This window comes from Anabrus simplex, chromosome 1 (assembly GCF_040414725.1).
Source record: "Anabrus simplex isolate iqAnaSimp1 chromosome 1, ASM4041472v1, whole genome shotgun sequence".
Classification (NCBI taxonomy): domain Eukaryota; kingdom Metazoa; phylum Arthropoda; class Insecta; order Orthoptera; family Tettigoniidae; genus Anabrus; species Anabrus simplex.
In genome coordinates, this window is record NC_090265.1 from 336,503,031 (window position 1) to 336,526,009 (window position 22,979).

General features: G+C 39.9%; 1 protein-coding gene across 2 annotated transcripts in view; it reads right to left on the minus strand.

Moving 5' to 3' along the window:
• Nucleotides 1-2,059: 2,059 nt before the first annotated feature.
• Nucleotides 2,060-22,979, minus strand: part of TfAP-2 (transcription factor AP-2) — a 630,614-nt gene continuing 609,694 nt past the window's right edge. For both annotated transcript variants that reach the window (XM_067142506.2, XM_067142496.2), the window contains exons 7-9: nucleotides 14,592-14,733; nucleotides 7,089-7,260; nucleotides 2,060-3,137 (exon numbers count right to left, since the gene is read on the minus strand). In XM_067142506.2, the coding sequence (XP_066998607.1) occupies nucleotides 2,994-3,137; nucleotides 7,089-7,260; nucleotides 14,592-14,733 (458 nt within the window). In that variant the 3' untranslated portion in view covers nucleotides 2,060-2,993. The remainder of the gene's footprint in view (nucleotides 3,138-7,088; nucleotides 7,261-14,591; nucleotides 14,734-22,979) is intronic.

Below are 22,979 nucleotides of genomic sequence, written 5' to 3' on the forward strand. Positions count from 1 at the left end.
AGTATTGGTATTCTGTTCCCCAATGAGTATTCATTTACGATTCATTTGTCCATACAGAAAGTGTGAGAACCGGAAGGAGATTATTTCAAGAGAAGTTTCCTGATGTTCAAGTTCCAGGTCAGACTTTGATTCACAGATTAGTAAATAAATTACAGAAGACGGGAAGTCTTCTTGATAAGAAATGTAATGAACCACATACAGTACTCACACAAGAAACTGTAGATAATATCAGTAATGCTCTGGAAAGGTCTCCTACAAAATCACTTCAATGACTTACTCAGGAAATGGAAATTTCCTATGGTTCTGTTCGAACTAGTACAAGTTACTGAAGGGTAATGAACAATTTCCTAAGCAGGTGCCAGAAATGCTTGAACAATGAAGAGAGGCAGTTTCAACATCTCCTGTCATGATATATGTGAGCACTTTTATTTTTTGTGTTGTTTCTTTGTTAGAAATATCTTACGTGACAATGTATTTACTGTGCACTTCCCGTCACATACACACCTCCTGTGTGCAGGTTGCAGGATTGGTTCCGCCTTATGTTATTCACCCTGTATAATTTAAATGATATAAGGCAGAAAGATGTAATTTCCTATACATCTTTTGTCATTCACAACTGAAGATTTAATTGTGTATAGCTTTCTGATAAACAACTCCCTGCTTTCACCCTGAGGATGCATTTGGGTAATGTGCTGAAGAGGTATTATGTCAAACTATTATCATGTGTACATCTTACCACAACTATGACCATTACTGTAATTTTTGCACTTGCAAATCAGACCAATGCATACAGCTGTTTTTAATAATTGAATTCTGGAATAATTCTTCTGTCTGTAATAATAAGAAGTGCTAGGATACTGAAAAGAAAAGAAAGAGCTCTTGATCTTACATAGGTATACACAAGTTTCTAGTCTAATTTCAGTAATACCACTAATTGGATTTCATGACTGTTACAAACATACCATATTAAAATGAAAAGCTGAAATGTTTATCTTCAGAGGATCAAATAGAGAAGCCCTTGCTCTAATCACATGGATGATTCCAGAGAAAAATTTTCCTTTATGAGAGCTTAACTTTCATGCTATGGTGAATTTCAAATACATACTAAAATGCAGCATACCTTTCACTTGAATCTCTTCTGCAGAAAAAAAAAAAGGCTTGTCCTTAATCTAACTGGAAAATCAAGTTTAGGATTAATGAACTGTTTTTTGTCATTTAATGGCAAGATACTTGAATTGCACAGCATCAATTTTTTGGCATCTTCAAGATGCATCAACAGTTTAAGTGACTTTTGAGAAAGGTACTGTACTTCTGACCAGAGCTGACAACATGGAGGAGCTATTTTGCAACAGGCAGTTATGTCCTATATTTGAACAGAAATTGCACTGCTTCCTTTCTACATCTGTATTATTTTCTACCTCAGGTATATTGTGAACTTGGCTTCATGGATTAGAATAATATCATAATATCATCATGTCATCTACAACCATCATCATACTTAACACCTCAGCTAAATGGCCATAATGCAGTGATGCTAGGGCACAAGGTTGTGTTACAGGTTCAGCTGGGTCATGGTTAATTGTGACCTGATGCAGTCATCCTCACTTATTAAGATCATCTAAGTTTAGTTCTATACTGCCTAGTTGCAGTGATGTCACTGACAGCATCTTCAAAGAAGTTGACAAAATTAAGGTTGAAATTTTAATTTGATATCTTCTATCCAAATTACAGTTTGTATTCAAAAACACACTACTAAGTTGTACAGCAATCTTTGGCAGCAATACACAGGATAAATTTGGATTAGGATCATCTGAATTTACTGGTTTACAGACTTCAATATCTGCCTTGTCATCTAGCATAAAATATTTATGAATCATGTAGTGATCAACTACCACTTTTTGCAATGAAGAAACACAAGATAATTACGCAAATGACAGGCAGGATGAAAGTTGGATGCTGAACCAGCAGCTTACTTAGGGGTAGTCAGTGTGGATGGACGAGTTTTAAATGAGGGACCATGGAAGGAGTAACAGAACTCCAATGAACAATATGTATAGTTTCTATTTTTATTGCATTCACTTTTATCAAATTAAACAAGACTTAAAATCCAACATCTCATGTACTTCAAATATCTACTAAATATTTTGTTACACTTACTAAATAATGTAATTTATATCTCAAATTTCCTATTTGAGTCATAGATTTGTAATCTGAATTGCCCTTATATGACACCGATTTTAACAAGAGTACAAATGAGATCAAGGTTTCTGATTAGCCTTGGAAGAATATTACATAGTAAACATAATGAGTATTATTGCATGAACACAACAGTCTTCTCTGTCATCTGTGTCCAAATGTACTCTGTGCAGAGCAAGGCATTTTAACAGTCTTCTCTTAAGTAAGTTTACTGCCCAGATCCAAGATAACTCCCCCATTTCACCTGTCACATAACAACTGACTAGGGCAGAGTGGCACAGTTATATGGCAAACTTCTTAGTTAGTTCCAAGAAGAACAGAGCAACATGCAAAGTTACATCTTCAGCAAACACACTGAAAATTGTTGGGTTGTGAGTGATTTAAGTGTCGTGACATAGTTTACGTTATCAACAACCATATATACCGCTTTAAATAAAATGACACATCACAAAATGCCAAGAAAAGAATTATGTGATCTAATGACAGTTCATACTCTCATCTTGAAGATAAACAACTTTGTTCTTGAATGTTAAGATACACGACGACTGAAAAACGAATTAAAGGCATGTCTTCTCTCTTTCATTTGGTACGTAACACTCGATAACAATGTCCTTAGACTGAGATTAACTTCTCAGCACTTTATTTTAGTCTCGGTGGATTAGAATAATTCTCACGTTGTCTACACTATCACGTAAAACACCTCAGTTGTATGGCCATGAATGCCGTAATGCTGTGGCATGAGGCCCTGTCGCAGGCCCAGCGGGGTCGTGGTTACTCGCGACCCGCCGCAGCCATCCTCACTTCTTAAGATCACCTAGGTCCTTAGGTTTAGTTTCCATGCCGCCCTGTTGCTGCGAAGATGTCACCGATATGTGAGCTCCGCCGTTATTACCAGAAGGATACATCTTGTCGAGATGTTTTAGTGACTCCGTCAGGAAATTCTGCAACAGAAGAAACGACCAATGATGAAGGCTCATGATTGTAAAACTATTTACAGTAATGTTCAATTGAAGAACAGATAGACAAGAGGTAGAATGTCAAGGTAAGAAATGAAGTTTGACTAGCTTATTCAACAAGATAGTGATAAGCACTGACTCAAACATAGGTTATAAGAGAAAAGAATTAGACTAGACTCTCCTACCACTTGTTATCTATACATACAAGATCTAACAACATAAACTTTTTTATATTAATAATATTCTGATCTGTAACCACACCCGGGCTACTGGAGTGGAACACTGATAACGATGATGATAATGATTCTGATCTGTATAATGTATACTGGTCCGCCTCTGTGGTGTAGTGGTTAGCGTGATTAGCTGCCACCCCCGGAGGCCCGGGTTCGATTCCCGGCTCTGCCACGAAATTTGAAAAGTGGTATGAGGGCTGGAACGGGGTCCACTCAGCCTCGGGAGGTCAACTGAGTAGAGGTGGGTTCGATTCCCACCTCAGCCATCCTGGAAGTGGTTTTCCGTGGTTTCCCACTTCTCCTCCAGGCGAATGCCGGGATGGTACCTAACATAAGGCCACGGCCGCTTCCTTCCCTCTTCCTTGCCTATCCCTTCCAATCTTCCCATCCCTCCACAAGGCCCCTGTTCAGCATAGCAGGTGAGGCCGCCTGGGCGAGGTACTGGTCATTCTCCCCAGTTGTATCCCCCGACCAAGAGTCTGAAGCTCCAGGACACTGCCCTTGAGGCGGTAGAGGTGGGATCCCTCGCTGTGTCCGAGGGAAAAAACCGACCCTGGAGGGTAAACAGATGATGATGATGATGATAATGTATACTGATTTTATCTAGAAGTATGCTTATTCAGTGCATGTAAACTCTCCTTCCGACATATATTTTCTGAATCTTAATCACTTGGTGATTTTGAATCTGAGGTAAGGATTATTCTGCACGTAGGCAGGTCCGAACCTCTGCAGAGGTGTTCCTGAGCCGGAGTTTACGTGAGGTAGGGTGGCCAGTTCCTTTCCGCTCCTCCATTCCCTTACCCCCAACCAACAGCGCGTGGCAACCCATCCAACTCCTGACCACGCCCAATGTTGCTTAACTTCGGAGATCTCACGGGATCCGGTGTTTTAACACGGCTACGGCAGTTGGCTGAGTTTGAAGAAATAGCAACAAATCTTTAAATTGCCAACATTATACCTTAGTTTAAATCAAGTTTAGATTAATCACATGACAGCAGGGAAAAGTGATCATTATACTAATATACATTCTGCAATGTATGAGACTAGTTCATTGTTGTAATTATCATTTACAGCAAAATTCAAACTGAATTGTCCTATGAAGCAAATGCTACCTCATCCCATTGTGAATTTGGGAGATCAGTTTGGATAACAGCTGTTGAATCTTATATGTATATTTTTACCATGGTAATTACAATTAAATATCACTAGAAAATAATGTATGGTATATTCATTTTTCAACTTCTTTTAAACTATTGTCTGTTTAGATTCAACAATAAGCTGAATCTTTGTGTTTACCTCATAAAACGCCAGTTATCCATAGTGGATTTTCTCACCCTTCTCATCTATATCATTATATTAGTGATTCAAGAATTTATTTCCATAGAGATTCAGTATTATGTTTGCTAGCCGGGCTCATTTGCTTTCTGAGCCCAAGTTGGCAAGTTCGATTCTGGCTCAACCCCGGAAGATTTGCTGGTACAGAAAAGAAATCCTGCGGGAGAAAGTTCTGGCACCTCGGCGTCTCCGAAAACCGTACAAGTAGTTGGTGGGATGGAAAACCAATAGCATCATTAATTTTTTCTAAAGAATTAGTGTCCTTCACAGTTACAGCATTTACTTTCTGACAATATTAAAACAATTCAAAAATGGACTCTTGGTAGAAGTTTCCCCTTCCCCCACAAGGGCACACACTCTCTGAAACAATAACAGACAGAATGTGGCACAGCATTCCAGTGGCCAAGAAAGACTGAGGTATTTTCTAAATAACCTGGCTCATAAAAATTGGCAAAGTGGTCTTTGTTCTCTTAATTATAGTGGTAGGCACTAACAGGTGTATGTATAAGTTTTTGCCAGTTTTTGTGGTAAAGAAAACACGTAATTTTCGAGAGAAATTCATTTTTAGTTTAATCAAAATACTGGCCATCGGCTTCTTCACACTTCACCCACCTTTCAGGTAAGTTATGAATACCATGCCAGAAAAACTGCTTGTCTTTTGCCGAAAACCATTCGTCGAGCCATTTTTCAACTTCTTCGAAACTGCTGAAGTGCTGCTCCCATTGATGCGGAGAGGTGATAGATGGCGCCAGGTTGGGGCAGTACGGCGGGTGCGGAAGGATGTCCAATCCAATCGATTTCAAGTTGTCTTTCACTGGTTTTGCTGTGTGAGACGGCGCATTGTCGTGTAACAAAATCACTTTGCCATGTCTTCTGGACCATTCCGGTCGTCTTTCGATCAATGCGTGATTTAATTAATCATTTGTTAGCGACAGCGTTGTGCGTTAACGGTTTCGCCTGCAATTGCTCGTCTTCGCACTAGTGGTCTACCAGAGCTCGCACTAGAGGCGGAAAAACTATCGATAGCGCTATCGATAGTTATCAATAGCGACCACTATCGTCATTCATCGGTAGTCAGTTGCCTATTATCGATAGGCAACGATAATTTCTTTTCCCTCAGCTCAGCTGTTTTCAGTTAACTGGTGAGGAGTTTGTTCCAATTCATAGGTGCGCATTTAAGTATCTCTGCGTACCTGCGACTTCAGTGCCGGCAGAAAGACTATTTAGTATTTTAGACGGCGGGATCCTCCATTCAACCTAACCTTAGTTGATTTGATGCCAATACGGGACAAAAAATGAGATTTATATGTTGTCAGAGACTGTATGTAGGCGAGAGAAAATAAGGCACATTTTAGGTCAAAGACTTCATGAAAGCAACTGAAAACTCTCCTGCCGTCTGTTGAGAATGCTGTAAAACATTTTTCCAAAGATATTGCAATACCCGAGAATATGTCGGGCGATCGCAAAATGAACACTGCAGCTGAACGAGAATTTCTCGGGCGGTCACATTATGGGCAAGTGTGTGCAGCCCGGGAATGTCTCGGACGTGCCACTGAAGAGATTTATGATTCCGATTTGAATTTCAGAAATTACATAGCATGAAATAGTTCTGCTTCCTACTGATATTTTTTGTGGATTGTGTTCAATAAATCTTCTATTTTCGGGCATAATGATATGATTAGTTCCACTTTTTGAAAACTATCGATTACTATCGATAGTAGAGCTCATAACATCGGAAAATATTGATGGCGATTACTGTCGATAGTTTGCCGCCTCTAGCGCGCACTGTCTTTCACATTGAAATCACCACGTTTAAATTGTCGAAACCATGTCTCACATATTCTAATCGATGGAGCGTTTTCACCATATGTTTCTACCAGCAAACGATGACTTTCAACAGCCTTTTCTTTTGATTAAATAGAAAAGCAATGCGTGCCACAAATGTTCTTTTTCAGGCACAAACGTCGACACGATACAACACAGACGCTAGTGTTTGGCGGACTCAACTTGTGTGTGTTGCTAGGTTAATGTCAGACCAACAAACTGACGTATGTATCAAATTCATACGCTGCGTACTGTTTGCTGGCGTCATCCCTTAGTGAAACCGGAAAAGACTTATGCATACACCTAGTAAATACCTTTAACATGGTATATAATTGGACTTTTCAAACAAATGAGATAAGAATGAAAAATTTAACCGAATGATTTAGAATTTCTATACTGATACACATTGCAATAAATAATAATAATATAATAATAATAATAATAATAATAATAATAATAATAATAATAATAATAATAATAATAAATCAAACCAAGATTTCTGTCAAATAATTAATCAGTTGAAATGTTATAGAATGATATGTACCTGTATGGCGGTTAGGGCTGCAACAATGGCTGGACTGCCAAAGCCATGCGAGATGAGTGAGAAATGCGTTAAGTGACGTTGGATGCTGGGATCCAGAATATGCTGCGGTCTAGTGTTACACAGTGGTGACCGGTCCTGGTTCAGAAGGTCCATCAGCTCTTTGGTAATTTGTCTGGAACACAAATAAGAAAAACAGGCCAATATAATATCATTTCAATTATTTGACTTTGTTTATTACATTACTTTCCTTTTTATCACCAATTCATAAGCAAATATTTTACTTCTAAATTTCTTAATACAACGGAAGAGGGTGGTTTTTTTTTCAAGCATCCTCAAATAAAATTTGGCTGCTGTGGGCATTACAGTAATTCTTTGTCTAGATAATAATTCAGTAGATAGGGCATCTGTTCCTCGGAGATTATTTATTTATTTATTATGCCTTTGTGAATGGTGGAGTTAGGGCTCTTGGCCCTCTCTTACCCTTAACCAATGTAGTAATACACAATGGGAGCAGAGCTTAGAGCAAATAATGTTGTTGTTTGAGTCATCAGTCCATAGACTGGTTCGATGCAGTTTCTATGCCACCCTATCCTGTGCTAATCTTCATTTCTAAACAACTGCTGCATCTTACATCTGCTCTGATCTGCTTGCCATATTCATACATTGGTCAACTCCTACGTTCTTACCGTCTACCCGTCCCTCAAAAACCAACTGAACAAGTCCTCAGTGTCTTAAGATAAGTCCTATCATTCTATTTCTTCTCCTCTTCAAATTTAGACAAATCAGTCTCCTCTCAACGATTCGATTCAGTATCTCTTCACTCGTGATTAGATCTATCCATCTCAGCTTCAGCATTCTTCTGTAACACCACATTTCAAAAGCTTCTATTATCTTTCTTTCTGAGCTAGTTATCGTCCAAGTTTCACTTCCATACAATGCCACACACATTATTATTATTATTATTATTAAAGAGTATCATGGAATGGGTCTTTGTCCTATTGATCGGTATCTTTGTTGTGTCTTAATTGGCACCATGTACTGATCACGCTGTATCCCACTAAATCTTTTATTTATAATCAGCTCTTGTACCCGTCGTTTATACAGTATGATAACGTCATATCGCATTCGGTTCTCCAAAGGTATGTAATAACATTCTTACAAAGTTCCCGTTCACAACATACGATAAGGGGGCCCCAAAACTGAGGGAGAAGGAGTCTTCACAGAATTAAATTCACAATTCTTTTTGTAGTAATTCTCACGTTATCAGAGAGGTGGTGATAAGGAGTAGAACCCGGGGCCACCAGGTTAAGAGGCAGGTACGCTACGCCTACACCGTGGGCCCGGCAATTCTTCACTAACGGAGGATATCCGTCTTCGTAGCGTAACGGTTAGTGTTATCAGCTGCCGTCCTTGGGGGCCCGGGTTCGATTCCCGGTAGTGCCAGAAATTTAAGAATGGCAGGAGGCCTGGTATATGGTTGAAACGGTACATGCAGCTGAAAAGAGCTGCACCACCTCGGGATGAGGACACGAGTTTACTTACTAACGGAGGATGTTATACGAAACAGTTTGTCTGTTGAGTTGTCGGCTCAGATACCCCCTGGAACATCAAATAGCACTAGCAAAGTTTATGCAGTTTCAGACCAACTGCAAAAACCGACTGAAACGTTATAACGATTCGTAGGCTACAAGGTATGGTGAGGAGTGAGGCAGTTTGCCATTGCTTTCCTTACTCGCCAAGAAAATTCTATCGTGAGCACGAATGACCCAGACACAATGGCCATGTCCCGAATGTCATTACTTAGCAGCTTCACTACAACCGTCACAGCAATAAATGAAACATAGACTTCAGAGGAAGTTGCATTTTACTCTGGTCTGAATCAAAAGGTGGTTGCAAAAATACTACATCCAGCAGGAAATAGCAACAGGCAGCATCTGAAACGGATGGGAGAATAAATGAGGCTACCTCATGGTCAGATAAATGTAGGTTAGTCCGTAGTGCAAGGCCGCGGAGAGGAAGCTTACATGCTTGTACACTCATTAATTGCTATTATGATTACGTGGTTATGTCGCAAGAGACCTTTCTGACTTCCGGTCATTACACTACTTTTATGCTGCCTCTGCTGCATTCACGAGTAAAGAAAAAGGCGAAAGTGTTAAGAATTGCTTCAGTATAGAGTAACATAAATAGATAGATAATGCCTTTATTGGTGGCGAAGTTAGGGCTCAAGGCCCTCTCTTACACTTAACCACTAGATGAGTATACATATACATAACTTATAATTTCGAATACAAATAAAACAAATAATACTAATAGCAATAATAATAATAATAATAATAATAATAATAATAATAATAATAATAATAATAATAATAATAATAATAATAATAATAATAATGAAAGAATCCTTAATTTTAAAATACACAAAATAACGTACACTTAAATTATGTAACTGCAGTAATCCATTCATTCATCCCATTCATTCCTTCATTCACTCAACAATTATCCAGCAAGTCAGCGGGATCTACCCAGCAAATGCTCCCGGCAAGCCACTTTAAACTTGCGATGAGAAGGATTTTCTCTAATGTTCGCAGGTAGCGAATTCCATGACCTAGACACAGAGATTATGAAGGAGCGGTTGTACACAACAGTACGGTTTATAGGTATGGCAAGAGAGGAACCAGATCCTGTATTGTGTTCATGATAGGACGAGAGGTAAGAAAAAGATGAAGACAGATAGTCGGGAGTATTAGTGGAAAGAACTTTGTGCAGAAGCGATAGCATGTGAAGTTCACGGCGCTGGTGCACTCGAAGCCACGACAGCTCCTTTAACACTACTGTTTGCATCATCCAGCTTCGTTCTGTTTTTCATAGTATGTTTCTCGTACTGTAGCAGTGTTCGCCTGTTACTATTTCTCTATGGATGCAGTATGTCTGCATGTCTCTTGGCACAGGCCAGAGCAAAATGTAGCTTTCACCGAAGTTCATGGGTCTGACGGTATACGGGGTGTATCCGTGATGATGTTACACACTTTCAGGGATGATGGAGGACGGAAAATGGATCAATTTGGGATAAGGAGCCATATTTCCGAAACAATCGAGTCAGAATTTAAGCAAAATTCTACTCATTTAAGTTCGTTCAACTGCACAAGTTTCACAAGTTGCTCCATTTACAACAAATGTTCGAAATGGGGTCCCCTGCGTCAATGCATCGTCGCACAAAGTTCTGTCGTACCCGTTCGAACATCCCCGGTGTCGTTTGAACAGCGTCGCAAGCAGCAAGAATTCTTGCTAAGAGATCCTCTTCATTCTCGACACGTATCTCATACACGAGGCTTTTCACATGGCTCCACAAGAAGAAATCAAGTAGGGTGAGATCAGGTGAACGAAATTCCGACACTCCACCGTCTGTTAAGAACGGACGGACGTTAAACAACTTGGATTATTAACAACTTTTGACTCAAACGTTTCCGCACTACGGTTTTTAAATCTCAGCCCTGTAGAAGCTCTGCTGAGTGGTGCTGAGTAATGACATGACATGGCTAGTACATAAGTACCTCGTTTATCCGCTCCTTATTAATCCTGATCTCCGGTTTATCCGGATCGAAAATAATATATATATATTTTTTTTTACTTGTATAGTAATTCTTTTACGGGATCATTTCTTCTTGAATGTCTTTGCCGCCAAGGATAATTAATGACAGGAATTGGAAGTAATTCGGCCGCGGTCTATCAAAGGTACCGTCCCGGCATTCGCCTGAAACTGAGAATGGGAAACCGTGGACTCTTCTGAGTTCCTTGAAACATTTGCACGCATTCCCGGATGCTCGGACGTAGATGTGAACGGCGTAAATGACCGGTTGAAAAATGACTGTAATTCAGGCTACGGCATAATGACAGGTGAATAAATTACTGCCTCTTGTTCCTCAGCACGTAATGACGAGAGTAGTGGTGAATTCGAAAATGAAACCGGCGCTCTATCAGAAGAAACAATGACTCATGGAGATGCAACAATGCAGCTGGACAAACTGATGGCCTATTTAGAATCCTAGACTGAAACCACACCGGCAGACCTAATGCTAGTACAACGTCCTCGTGATCGTGCTGCGTGCAAACGCTATACAAATGTAAAACCGACAAAGCTCACACATTAATTTAGTGAATAAAACGGAGTCGTAAATGTAAGAAAAGTGTTCTTATATTTTATTGTACAATTGAAAAAGGTATTACTGTACAACTTTTGTTAATATATTATATAACATGTCAGGTATTTGTTTTTTTAGTTTTTCCGGATTATCCGGATTTTCGATCATCCGGATCAGTTCAGGTCCCACTTAATCCGGATAAATGAGATTCTTGTGTACATCTAAGTATTATGAAAGGAGTTATTCATGAGGTTAGTTGTGCTCAAAGAGCACTTTCTGTCCCAGTGAGGAAAGAAATGATGAACTACTTCGCTTCTCATCTTGCCTATTACGCCATATTTGGCACCATTATCGATGTTTTTCGGTTTCCCTATAGCTAGAGCCCTGCACGGATGCGGATATCCGCGAAGTTATTGTCTTGGCTGATGCAAACTGTAGGACAGTGGGGATAATTTTCAATTTCTAGATAATGATATTTATTGATTTTCACTCAGGTGTACTCTAGAAATCTCGATAAGTTAGTCTTTCATACATTTCATGCAATCATTTTTGCTTATGGTGAAGCGACTCTTTACATTGTTATGGGAGAATGGTGATATACCCATAAAGGGCCCTGAGACCATAAAGCCGGAAATCTGACCTCAGCGTAACTTGCTCCGGCCCACAATCAGTCGAAGGAAAGCACAAAGGTTCCGAAAGAGAACCGCTCAATATGTCGATAGTTGTCGCAAGAGAAAACCCTCATAAACCTGTAGAATAGAATATAGTCAAATTGTTGCTATGGTTATCCGCGGATGCGGTGCTTACGCGTGTGTGGTGCGCGCACCACTGACACGACGACACTGATACAAGTGAATTGTGTTGATATTCAGATCGCAGCACACTACAAAATCTTACATTAAATTACACAACAAGAACTAAGATCAACAAATTTACAGCGAAAGTTATGTTCAGTTTACAAGCTAAAATCCACCTTTCGAGGCTTCTTAAAAAATAGATCCCAACAGATCTGTTGGTTCTACAATTATGTCTCTGAATGTGTATTTCGTTTATTGTCAGTTTCTGTTTATAATATTTTCATGGAGGGAAGGTTGCTTCTAATCCACAGTAACCCCCTCTTGGATACGCCCCTGGCTATAGCCGCATAGTGTTATTTGAGGATCCAACCAGTCTGATGACTTAACAGACATACGATATACGACAAGTTCGACCTCAACCATCGGAGACTTACTTCCTTCAGTTCACTGTGTGGGGAGTTGTGGAGAGACTAACTTGACAGATTTTGATTGTTTTTTATTTATTTATTTGTGTCTTTATTAAGTGGCGAAGTTAGGTCTCTTGGCCCTCTCTTACACTTAACTTTTGGTTGTTTGGAAGTATTATTCCAAGTAAAGTACCCGGTAACACAAATATGCAACGCAACTCTGATTTTCACAATTTCCCTATTCACAAATGAAAGTAAGAACATCATTTGACTTTTAGGACATAATCAAATTCATACTATTGTGGTCGATCATCCAGAACTGAGAACACTACGGTAGTTTTTCATAATTTACGGTTTGAAATCACCACAGTTGGACATCAAAACGTGCAAGTATTTAGTCAACAAACCTATACAAAAGAACTAATTATATCCATATCCAGGATCTGCCATACTATATTCTCAACGAACACAATGGTATCTTCTACTTCAGTGGAGTGGGGGTGGGGAGGATACCTACAGTGCTCTCATCGCATCAAACTACTCCACCATCTAAGTTGATTCAATCACACATTTTCAGTCAACACGGTCATTTCAGGACTTTCTCTTCATTACCCTCCTACTGCAATATTTTAATCCTCATCTGTTTGTAGCAAAGTTCATTTTTGCTAATTTCTTGCCTGTTGCCTGAATTAACTCCGATTTCGTTCTAAATGTATAAATACAGTAGTTTAAACGATTCAGTATGAGATTTGCATTTAAAGTACACTGAGGTATTCAAAGTTACGTGCAGAACTTTACAATGTCCGACTTAATATGAATGACACATACCGATCAGCAGCATTTATACCAACTGGTTTAAGGTTTGCAGCAGTTGGGAGCCTGTTACAAGTTGGAAAACAAGCTATGCAATACATATCCTATATTGCTATAATAAGCTAAATGGGTAGGAGAGACACTGGTGAACGCCATTACTTTTTCTGAGTGTAATTATGGTTACGAGAAGAGAAGAAATCATCCAACCACAGCATTTATTTAAGATTTCCCTTGACCTGTTGACCACGTATTTAATTACGCTTTCTTCGCTGTAGCGAAATAAAAATAAATCTTGATACACTTTAATACTATTAAATACCGCTAATACCACAACGGACAATAACCAAAACACTGTGAAGGTATTTCTTTTTTTCAAATTACAGATGTATGAACCCAGCGAATTTACATCATTATGGGCTCTATCTCTTCTTCCTTCCAGGCCTCTAGTGTCAAAACTTTATTTCATAACATGCAAAACTATTATGTTACGGCGTCGTTTCTCCTTTCCATGGTTTTACCCAGTTCCTGCATCCTTCATAGTAGGAAGAGTGAGAAGTGGTATAATGTCTTTCCCCCTCGCCGATTTGGAATCTTATTGTTTCTGTTCTGAGTAGACCTTAAATGAAATACGACGATTTTCACTATTATCCTCATGGACAATTTTATCTGGGAGGTACGAGGGATAAAATTATGGCATAAAGGAAGTTTAGGTTTGCTTTATTACACTATTCTGAAAAAGAAAATGTTTTCTAAAAAATTGAATTGACCTGTGTATTTTGGAACTTGCTTAAACACAGAGTAGCCTAAATCAATGGTTACCTCTCGGAAAAATAAGATGGAATAAAATGGAATGGCGTTCATGTACTTCCCCGCGACCAAAAATAAATAAATAAATAAATAAATAAATAAATAAATAAATAAATAAATAAATAAATAAATAAATATAGTCGCATACAGAAGTCCAAGGTCAAAACACTGCTGATCGCCAACGAGGCAGTCATTCAACATAGTGTGACAGCAGTTCTGCGATCAATTCCTAAAAATGCCTTTGCTGGCAGCTGTTCACCTTACCAAGCGTGTGTTGTAGCAGATGGCGATTATTTTTAAAGGCAACACAGAAAATTTGTCTGTATCTGTCTGGATGGCTGCTACGTCAGCGATCAACTGTGTTTTGACCTTGGACTTTCGGTTTTCGATGGCGTTTACTAAACTTTTTAGACACATTACGTATATTACGTGAAAAATTGTTGAAGTTCCACAGTCCTCTCCGGTGTCAACAAATTCTAAGTAAGAAACATTAGAAAAATACCCACATACCGAGTAATAAGTAAGATTACTCACTTGGTGGCGTGAATGAGTTCTTTACGACGATAAGAATCGCTAGGATCCGTGTGTTGCCGACTCAGGTACTCTGCCACTTGTCGCGCGGGAAACTCCGTTTCACACACGTAGCCGAAGTCCCGCGCCAAATGGATTGCTTCCCCTGGAAAAGAAAACATACATAAATCTACTAGTCTCATTCAAACATAGAAATCCTTCGTTTTCTCATTTATTTTCTAAATTACCATTGAAAGGATGCGAGTTGAATAGCACAGATTATTACAATCAAACACTAATTAAAATGGTTACACATGCATACGGTTCGGAACTTCATGACCTAAAATGGTACATAATATGCAATATGCCCTAAAAACTAGCTAACACGACTTAAAAAAGGTAAAAATGGATTGAGAATTTTAGGGATGCCTACTGTGGAACTTCTTCAGCCACGACGTTAGAACTGTCACCAGGGGAAATAGCCTTGTTTAAGTATTGCCCCTCTCACGTCCTGTGAGGTTAAGAGGACATTCTCTCATTTGAGAAATATTCTGACTGAAACAAGACATAAATTTACACCAGAAAACTCAAACAAATACCGAGCAGTCAACTGCAATGTAGCTGGAGAGTTGAGTTGTTTCGGCAGTTTCAGTACAGTTTCATTCCATCATCACATAATTTAGATCAATACCAAAGTGACTTTTCCAAATGCAATAAAACCTTAATTTAACAGCGTTTTGCATATTTTTAACCAGTTAATGAAAGGTTATGCAACGTTCGATATTGCCTATTTTAACATTTTAGTGCCTATTTAAGGCTGCCTAAGGCTTAATGTTCTCAGCTTAATAAGGATGTAAGGGGTCTGACTCGTCTTTTTCAAAATCCTCGCATACTTGGCGTAGGCCTATATGGTAAAAAATGAATTATGCATGGGAAGAAGTCCAATATACTAATATGACGTGTTCAAACAAGATAGGAAAGCCCAACTGAGAGATTAAGAAGAAAGTCTTCGTCTGTTATTAAGTTGCCAAAACAAGTTGCAGGAGCGCTAAACATTCCGACGTTGAGTTCTTAAACAGAACACGCCTACTTGTATTTTATCTTCTTTATGTTGTATACCTTTTGTTAGGAGCTGAACTGGTAATAAAAAAATAACTAAGCATAAATTATGTCTGCGTTTAAACTTCCGCCTTTGCGTTATATGGCTGTCACGTCTGAAGCTACCATTAAACTCTGGCGTAGTAACTGGGAGTCTTCCATGAGTTATACCTTTACATGTGAACTATACACCTGCAAATAGTCTACAGTAATTACACTCTATATTACAGTAATGCCAATACTGTTGGAGGAAAGAAATATACACAACAAACTACACAGTTCAAAAAAATTAGGGGAACATGTATTTAAACGTATGACATGCTGCACAAAACAATACCTCACACCAGGTATATTACCAACTAAACCTTTATTCTTTACCGTTGAAGTATACAAAAGAACATCGATGGATTCGCGTTTATTTTCAGAACACAGACGGAAATGTCCAAATAAGAGCGAAAACAAAGTGAAAACAGTCCTTGAGGGTGGAATTTTATCACAGTTCAAGAGCTTCAGTATGGTGTATGTCCTCCACGAACATTTATCACAGCTTGGCACCTACGTGGCATGCTCCGTATAAGTCGATGGAGGTCACGTTGCGGTATCAGGTCCCATTCTTCAATGAGAGCCTGTTAGAGGTCTTAGAGAGTCTGTGGTGGAACAGGACGCCCACGAACACTCTATCAAGCCTATCCACACATGTTCGATGGGATTAAGGTCGGGCTCACTGCTGGCCATTCCATCTCTTGAATGTTCAGTTCTCGCAAGACAGCTCTGGCGATGCGCGCTACATGAGCCCTGGCACTGTCGTGCACAAGTACGAATTCATGGCCAACACCGTATGCAGCAATCAACACATGCTGTAGCAGTATCTTCTCGATGTACCCCGCAGCGGTAAGATTACCACGGACGACGACAAGATCCGTACGGCCATCAATACTGATGCCACCCCACACCATCACAGAACCTTGTCCGAATCGATCACCTTCCTGAACAACATTTGGCATGTACTGCTCACCACGGCGTTTCAATACACGTTTACGTCTATTACGCTGTGTCAGGGGAAATCTGGACTCGTCTGTGAACAACACAGATCTCCATTTGCGAAGTTGCCAGTTGACGTGGGTACGGGCAAACAGAAGGCGAGCTGCACGATGTTGCCGCGTTAAACGGGGCACTCGAACAGGACGTCTTGGTCGTAAGGGCACTTCTCTTAACTTGTTTCTTACTGTTTGGTCAGACACCGTGACTCCAGTGACCCTCCTGAGGTCTTGCTGCAGTTCTCTGGCAGTTGCTGAACGATGCCTCAACGCACAGATGACCAGATATCGGTCAACCTGTGGGGTTGTCATGCGTCCACAATCTTATCCAACCCTTCTTGTGATTTGGCCTGTCTCATTGTAGCGACTCCACAAGCGTTGACGGAGAGACATTGAGATCCACAGCAACATGACGAAAAGTCCATCCTTCCCGTGATTTGAACCTCGTTAAGATGTCTCATTGGATGTGCTGGTTGACGTACAACGTGCTCAAACGACCGTAGTAGTCTGTGTAGCTCACAACGACACACGGACGCACCGCTATTCACTTTGTTTTAAGGGGTCACCTGACAGTTTAATGCATGGCTACGCCTACAGATGGAGAATAAGTTTGATTTGACATACCCTGAGTAGCTAAAATCTCAAGGTATGCTGCACGACCATTGGAATCCCATCTACCAAATTAACGTTCACATACCAGACGTTACAAGACAGGTTCCCCTAATTTTTTTGAACTGTGTAGTTCCACGTACTAAACAAGGTTACAGGGCATTGCTGACCCCAGTACGAAATGGGTTCCGTTGCAGCCGAAATGTTGCAGAGTCCCGTCATTATAACGTACAAAGGTCTTCTATCAGCAGTGGCTCATTCAGATTCTAGACCACAGAAAGAACTGACGTGATGGTATGATAAACACGAGGGCTGGACAAAAGTAGTGGCAACTTATACACGAAACCATTTATTGTAGAACCATCATGCCTCTACAGGTCTTCAATGTAATCCCCTGCAACATACTGTACTTTTTGGAAGGTGCAGGATTAATAGTAGTGCCGCCTTTGTCGATGTCCACGATGGAGCGACCTACTTCTTGAAATATGGCGTCTGGTGTATAGATACGCTTCGCTCGGAGTGGTTCCTTTAGTTTGGGGAGCAGATCGAAATTCAGGGACACATGCCTGGTGAATAGTGTGGATCTCGCATGACCTTCCACATCCACCGCGCCAACAGTTTCCTCCAAGGAGCAGCACTGTGACAGCGAGCATTGTCATGCAGGACAATCGACGGATGCGTTTGGAAATACGGTCGTTTCCTGCGCAGTGTAGTTGGAAGGTGGTGTTTCCCAGGTGCCGGAATTTTGTCCTGCAAGATTTATTTTCGTGCTTGTACAGTATCTCTATTGAAACGATGTTGGTGTATCTGAGCACCTTCAAATACTACCGGACTGAGCCAGCATCGAACCCATCACTTCCAGTGCTCTACCATCTGAGGCATTCAGTTTGGCCCAAGTAATAGAAGCAATGTTTTAATGAAGATGAAAATTGGCACGTAATATATCAGTTTCCGTGTAACATAAGACGGATAGATAAGAAAGTTTCTTGGTTAAATATCATCGAGTTTTTCGATTCGGAAGGTCCCGGATTCTATTCCTGGTCTGTTGAGGAATTTTAGCCACTTCTGATTAATTGGTATGACTAGGGGACTGAGTGTTTGTGTTTGCGTTTGATTCAATAAATACATCATATATACCGGTACACACAGCACACCACACTACACTACCAACCATCACAACGGGAAATACATCCCTCCATATAGGGATGTGGTCAGGCAGGGCATCTGGCAGTAAAACAGCGCAAAATCCACATACGACACAGTTTGTATCCGTGACCAGACCAGGGTGTGGAGAGAGCGGTAGAAGAAACGGACGAGGAAGAATGACCACAAATACTGCTAAACTGTTCTGTGAACTTCAAACAATTATCTGTTTTTAAATCGACAGCCGTATAATAATTTATACACTGTATTTCAGTGTTTCCAATATTTAACTTCACGAACATACTACTCGTATATCGTAAAATACTAAGATAAGTGAACAAAGAAAAAAGATACAATTAGTTTAAATTTTACAATTTTTTTTCCAATTTCCACATCTTATTCAGATTGAACTTACCTGTATACAAACAAAAATCAAACAACCCCGCTGCGCAATAGCCCATTAAAAGCCTTGGCCTGCCAAAACGGCTGCTTCTCGGTCATATAGCCTGTAGACATTGGAGTATCATCTGTTTGACGACATGCTCTATAGTAGTAAATGGCTATCGTGACCGTGTTCGCTACCTTCCATAATAAACAGCTCTTTAGTTTGTCTCACAAGGCTAAGTTGACCCCGTTCCAGATCTCATTCCAGAATAAAAAATGCTTGAATTGATTGGGAATCGAACAAGGAGCCTCTGGGTAAGACGGAGCTCTACCTGTACACCAAGGGGCTGATTCTCTTACTTACATAATTATACATTTTACACGTGTGTATTGTATGAAAAACCAGGCTTTAATCATGAGGATTTAGAATGAGTTGAATTAGTTTTCTGCAGGCCTCCATTCTTGTATTATATGCGCACTTTTTAGCGATAGATTTACACCCTAGTGCTGAATCGGTCGACTTCAGTTATCTTCGAGATTCGTATTGGCAACCTTTGAAACACAAACTAAGAATCGCTTATCATTGCTGTGCGACATCTGGCGTACACTTTACGTACTCGTACTGTTGTTTACACAGCAAAGCCAAACTATAGAATTCATGCTAGGAACACGTTTCGCATCGGGAAATGTTATATAGTATTATATATTGTGTGTGTGTGACACAGTTGTTGGCGTAAGATAATAAAGGTTTAGAAAATTCATATCGATCGATCATATCACCGATTCAATTCAGATTTCATTTTCATTCAGTTGGCAGTACTACCGGTCCCTTCTTCTCCTCAACCGTGTACAAAAATCTATCACTAAAAAGTGCGCGTACTATACTTTCTTCCTTGCAAAGTCATCACTTTCCAAGGTACCGCGGATTTTCCGTTTCTTGTGACTTCTGACCTTAAAGATCACCTCAACGTTTTGAATAATCAATCAATCAATCAATCAATCAATCAATCAATCAATCAATCAATCAATCAATCAATCAATCAATCAATCAATCAATCGCCGTTGCTTAATCACATCTCACCGGGCTGAGTGGCTCAGACGGTTGAGGCGCTGGCCTTCTGACTCCAACTTGGCACGTTCGTTCCTGGCTCAGCCCGGTGGTATTTTAAGGCGTTGAAATACGTCAGCTTCGTGTCGGTAGATTTACTGGCAAGTGAAAGAACTCCTGCGGGACTAAACTCGGGCACCTTGGCGTCTCCGAAAACCGTAAAAGTAGTTAGTGGGGCGTAAAGCAATTATTATTATTATTATTATTATTATTATTATTGTTATTATTATATTTATTATTAATGACGCCTCTCACGAAGATAATGCTGTATGCTTTTCTCTGGAACATGAAAACCATCTGCCACGGCGATTGGCGTTTCTCAGGAAAACCTCTCCTACAAAGAATCCTTAATGAATCAATATATCACCTTTCTCGTGACGTCACGTCGTAGACCAGTCGGAGCACGGCCCCGATAATTGCACAGTTTGGCGGTAAGGGCACCTGTTACTCAGTTCAACACAGCAATTACTAAAACAATATCAAAATATTCCTATAAAAAGAGGATGGTATCCCTTCAAGATATGTACAATAGAATATGTGACGGAGGGAGGCGGAGGTAATAGGGGCACTGTAATTTCCCCCTACCGTCACGACTGCCGAAATGGGTGCTGGTAATGATACTTTGATCTGTCTGTGGCTGCCAGCAAATGATACCTCCAAATCGATCTCTGCTGTACCTTATGGCAGGTAATTTTGAATCTGTAACTTTGTCTGTGAAATAAAAAACTATGGAAAGAAACAGTTAACGGAGAAAATGAGGCGGATCTGAACGGCAAGGAAGCTTCAGCAGTCTGTCTTGTTCGCGTCACGTGTTTGCATTGTTTCAGATGATCCTGGTGGAAACAATGCGATATAAATAAGGCGGAGCATTGAGATTTGGAAGATGTTTCGTACTCTTTTGAAGAATTTTGTTTTATTGGGATTATCTTTGTACCATCGTTATTGTATTCTCTATGCAAGCAGACATGGAATACACTGAAAAGGAACATCTAACAGAGTAGCAAAGTAATAGGACGCCCATTATTTTCTTCCTGGTATCTTTATGATATCGATCTATATGTCCTCAACTACAAATCCAGTTGCTGTTCTTATTTTCTACTTTGGAGGATAGGAACTCGGTGGTCACTAGATGCATGATGCTTCTTGACATCTCTAGTATTATAACGCTTATACAGGGTGTGCTTGAAAAAGTTTCCGAGAAACAAAACAAACGAAGGAAACAAAGACTATGAACATTGGTCGCAAACCCAATATCTTCGGAGTTATAGTCCACTACTAAAACTATCTATGATCACGATGTTCCAAGTATTTACGGAGGGTCGTATGTAACAAAAGACGGAAATAAGTTCCTACCTAAATATTGGTCTTAATTCTGCTAGCGTGTTTTGTTATGGTTTTATTTTGTGAGGGGGGGGGGGGCATATCTTGAACTCTGAGCACTTCGTCACAAAACAAATGCGAAACCATTGCACGTAAAGAACTGATGTACTACATCTTGCGTCGTATGTGTGCATTCGTACTGTATCAAGCAAAAATGAAGGACACCAGTCAACATACAGTATTCCACTGCGTAAAACCATGGTGTATATCAGGATCTCTCAGGGTGCATGCACCAGTGCATTGCCCGTTGCAAGGTGCAAAAGACGACTTCGCTAAGTTGACCAGAGTGCAGACCCCCACTCCTCGATTTGGAGCAATAGCGCGCTCTTTCTTTTTCCATACGCCTGTCTAATTCACTCTGCCTGTCTCCCTCTTCCTCACTTGCTCCGTAGCGCTCCAAATCCGAACCGAGTTGAGCCGAGTAGAGTGGGACCGATGCACGGTGCACAGAACCTCTGCGCCTCAGTTTGCACGCGTAAGAATTTGGGCTTTTGAGAGGCCCTGGTATATGTGGTCGCCATAAATGATGTGGATACACTACGAGAACGAGTGTTCAATGCCTGTGATGCAACAGCCAATGTTGTTCTAACGAATGCGTGATTCCATGCGACGTAGGGTGGATGGACTGCATATCCATACGTGGCTGGGAGGCGTGACCAGTCTTAAGGAGAATAACTGATAGGAAGAGCTTTGTGGAATACAACCTTTTGCCGGTCGAGCGACGATATTATTTTATTTTTAATGTTTTATTTGTCATGCTTTACTTACCACGTTTACTTATTTTTGCTGGCACAGTAGCACAAGTAGATTATCGGGGTAGGGAAGCGGTAGGTGAGGAAGTGACTACCGCGGCTTTATAAAGTACTGTACGTACACACCCGATATTTGCACTGTGTGAAAATGGGAAAACACAGAAAACTATTTTCAGGGCTACCAACAGTAGGATTCCAACCCACTATCACCCAAATGTAAGCTTGAATTACACGACCCGTACCATGCAGCCAAGTCACTCGGTTTACATTACACTGTGTGTCATAAGAGAGGGCCTCGAGCCCTAACTTCGCCACTGAAAAAATGCGTTAATAAATAAATAAATAAATAAATAAATAAATAAAAATATATCAAAATTATTCCATTATTCAACTTAGTAAAATATTGAAAACTGTTCAGTCATTAGAACAGTAACAACATTACATCAATGGTGTGGTGACGTATTATACAGTAGTACAGTACCTGTAATGTGTTTTATTTTATGAATTTTAATATACAATAATATGCACATTTAATCATTTGTATTATGTATTTATTTAGAATATATTAGCCTTTTAAATAATAATAATAATAATAATAATAATAATAATAATAATAATAATAATAATAATAATAATAATAATAATAATAATGTCTCATCACGAAAAATGGACTGGACAAAGAAGCACTTCAGGAGCGAGTACGCAAACTGGAAATAACCTACCAAACGTCCCGCACAATCTACAACAAAAATGCCTTTCCCAAAACACCAAGATACGTCACTATGAAACAGTTCTGAAGTCAGTAGTTCTATATGCAGCCGAAACACTGTTTCTAAATACCAACAAAGGACTCCTTAAAGAACTGGAGAAAGAGAACGTAAAATTGTGAGAGGAATCTTGG